This window comes from Loxodonta africana, chromosome X (genome assembly GCF_030014295.1).
Source record: "Loxodonta africana isolate mLoxAfr1 chromosome X, mLoxAfr1.hap2, whole genome shotgun sequence".
NCBI lineage: Eukaryota > Metazoa > Chordata > Mammalia > Proboscidea > Elephantidae > Loxodonta > Loxodonta africana.
Window position 1 is genome coordinate 49,105,899 of NC_087369.1, and position 1,495 is coordinate 49,107,393.

Sequence of the window (1,495 nt, forward strand, 5' to 3'; positions counted from 1 at the left end):
TTTATAAAAGCTAGCACATTTAAAAGTAAAATAATTTAGTCTCCCCTCTAAAGGTACTGTTAAACCTCTAAAGCATAAAAAGCTATATAATGTTTTCTAAATTAACTAATATATTTATAAAAGTAATGCAGTTTTGGACTGATGACAGCATCTGTATTTGCCGTGAAGCATTAAGCAAAAAGCAGACATTTTCATCTTAATCTATTCTTTAAGGTTACCATTTAATTCTTACAGTACAATTGAACTACTATGTATTTTAGTACTGAAGGCAAGAGCTGTAGACAATAAGAAGCCGGATATTATAGTAACAGGATTTGTAGCTGCCAAACGATTTGAGCGTGGAAAAAATGTTTTCTATGAGTCGCATGATTTGGCTTGCAGTTCTTCGCTTGCAATGCCTTCTTCTGATTCTTCTGTGGTGGTGTTTTCTTCATTAGTCTCATGCCAACATTCTTCGTTTTCATTCTTCTCCTCTTCGGCTTCTAAATCCAAGGAAATTAATTGCCTAGCTAACTTAATGTTCCTTCCTTCATTGTAGTGAAGCTTCCTTTTCATCTCAAACTGCCGCTGTTTCTCTTGTTTCTCACGTAAGATTTTCCATTCTTCCTCCCCAATGCTCTCTTGTTCCTCCACCCTACGCCTGGGATCCCAGGTTTTGATTGCGGCTAGTTTCTTAGCTAAGCTCTCTGGGGTCATACATTCCTTTGTCTCGGAATTACACACTGTATCTTCACCCTCATCTGGTGTATTAAGGCAGGGATTACTGGGCTCGTTTACCTTCATTAAATCATAGTCTTTGTATCCTGGGCGGTATGTCGCCAGGATGCTCGATTCGTCCCACTTCTGGGATTTTTTTCGCATCACCCCCTCCATAGCTCCTCCAGGCTGTTGGGCGGATGCCACCACAGAGGAGGTTGTGGAGGATTTGTTCTTCAAGATCCCCTTGATGGGCCGGTGCGAGGCGGAGGAGGTTGCCATGGCTCCGGAGCGAAGGGCCTCTCCAGGCCCGGGCCGCTGAGCAGCCGCCAGCCGCGCTTCGTGCAGAAGCACCAACGCCGACTGGCTCTGTGTGGAAACGGCGCCCTTGAGCCACCACCAGGACCCCAACGCCTCAAACGACGACACAATCGACGCCACAAACGACGCCACAATCGCTGCCTTCGTCACCGCCCTCGTCGTCACCACCGTTATCACTGCGCGGCTGGTCCCCGCCTCACCCAACGCCTTTCTTTTTATTTATTTATTTAATAGCATAAGATAGACAGGAAATCTCCCTGCATCCTACGTGAAAAGGGGAAGCATTGTTTTGTGAACTTTTTATGCCGTGTCTGTGTAAGGGAAGCTATGTAAAATCCATTTCTTACTGTGGGTCACTATAAAAAGTTTGAAAGTTACTACTTTGGTTGGTAAAACTGGAGGCATTGGCTAGAAGGTGTTTAACTTCTATTTCCGGTCCTGTTACCCCCAACACACATACTGGTCCTCCCCCCATGCT

At 45.0% G+C, this 1,495-nt stretch overlaps 1 protein-coding gene across 1 annotated transcript; it reads right to left on the minus strand.

Annotated features, from left to right (window-relative positions):
* Window positions 1–268: 268 nt before the first annotated feature.
* Window positions 269–978, minus strand: PPP1R2C (PPP1R2C family member C). Its single transcript, XM_064277912.1, has one exon. The coding sequence runs from the start codon at window positions 976–978 to the stop codon at window positions 355–357; it is 624 nt and encodes a 207-aa protein (XP_064133982.1). The 3' UTR covers window positions 269–354.
* Window positions 979–1,495: the final 517 nt, after the last annotated feature.

Bases quoted from the DNA above. Each gene is read 5' to 3' on its own strand.
- PPP1R2C (XM_064277912.1), bottom strand. From the start codon at position 978: ATGGCAACCTCCTCCGCCTCGCACCGGCCCATCAAGGGGATCTTGAAG.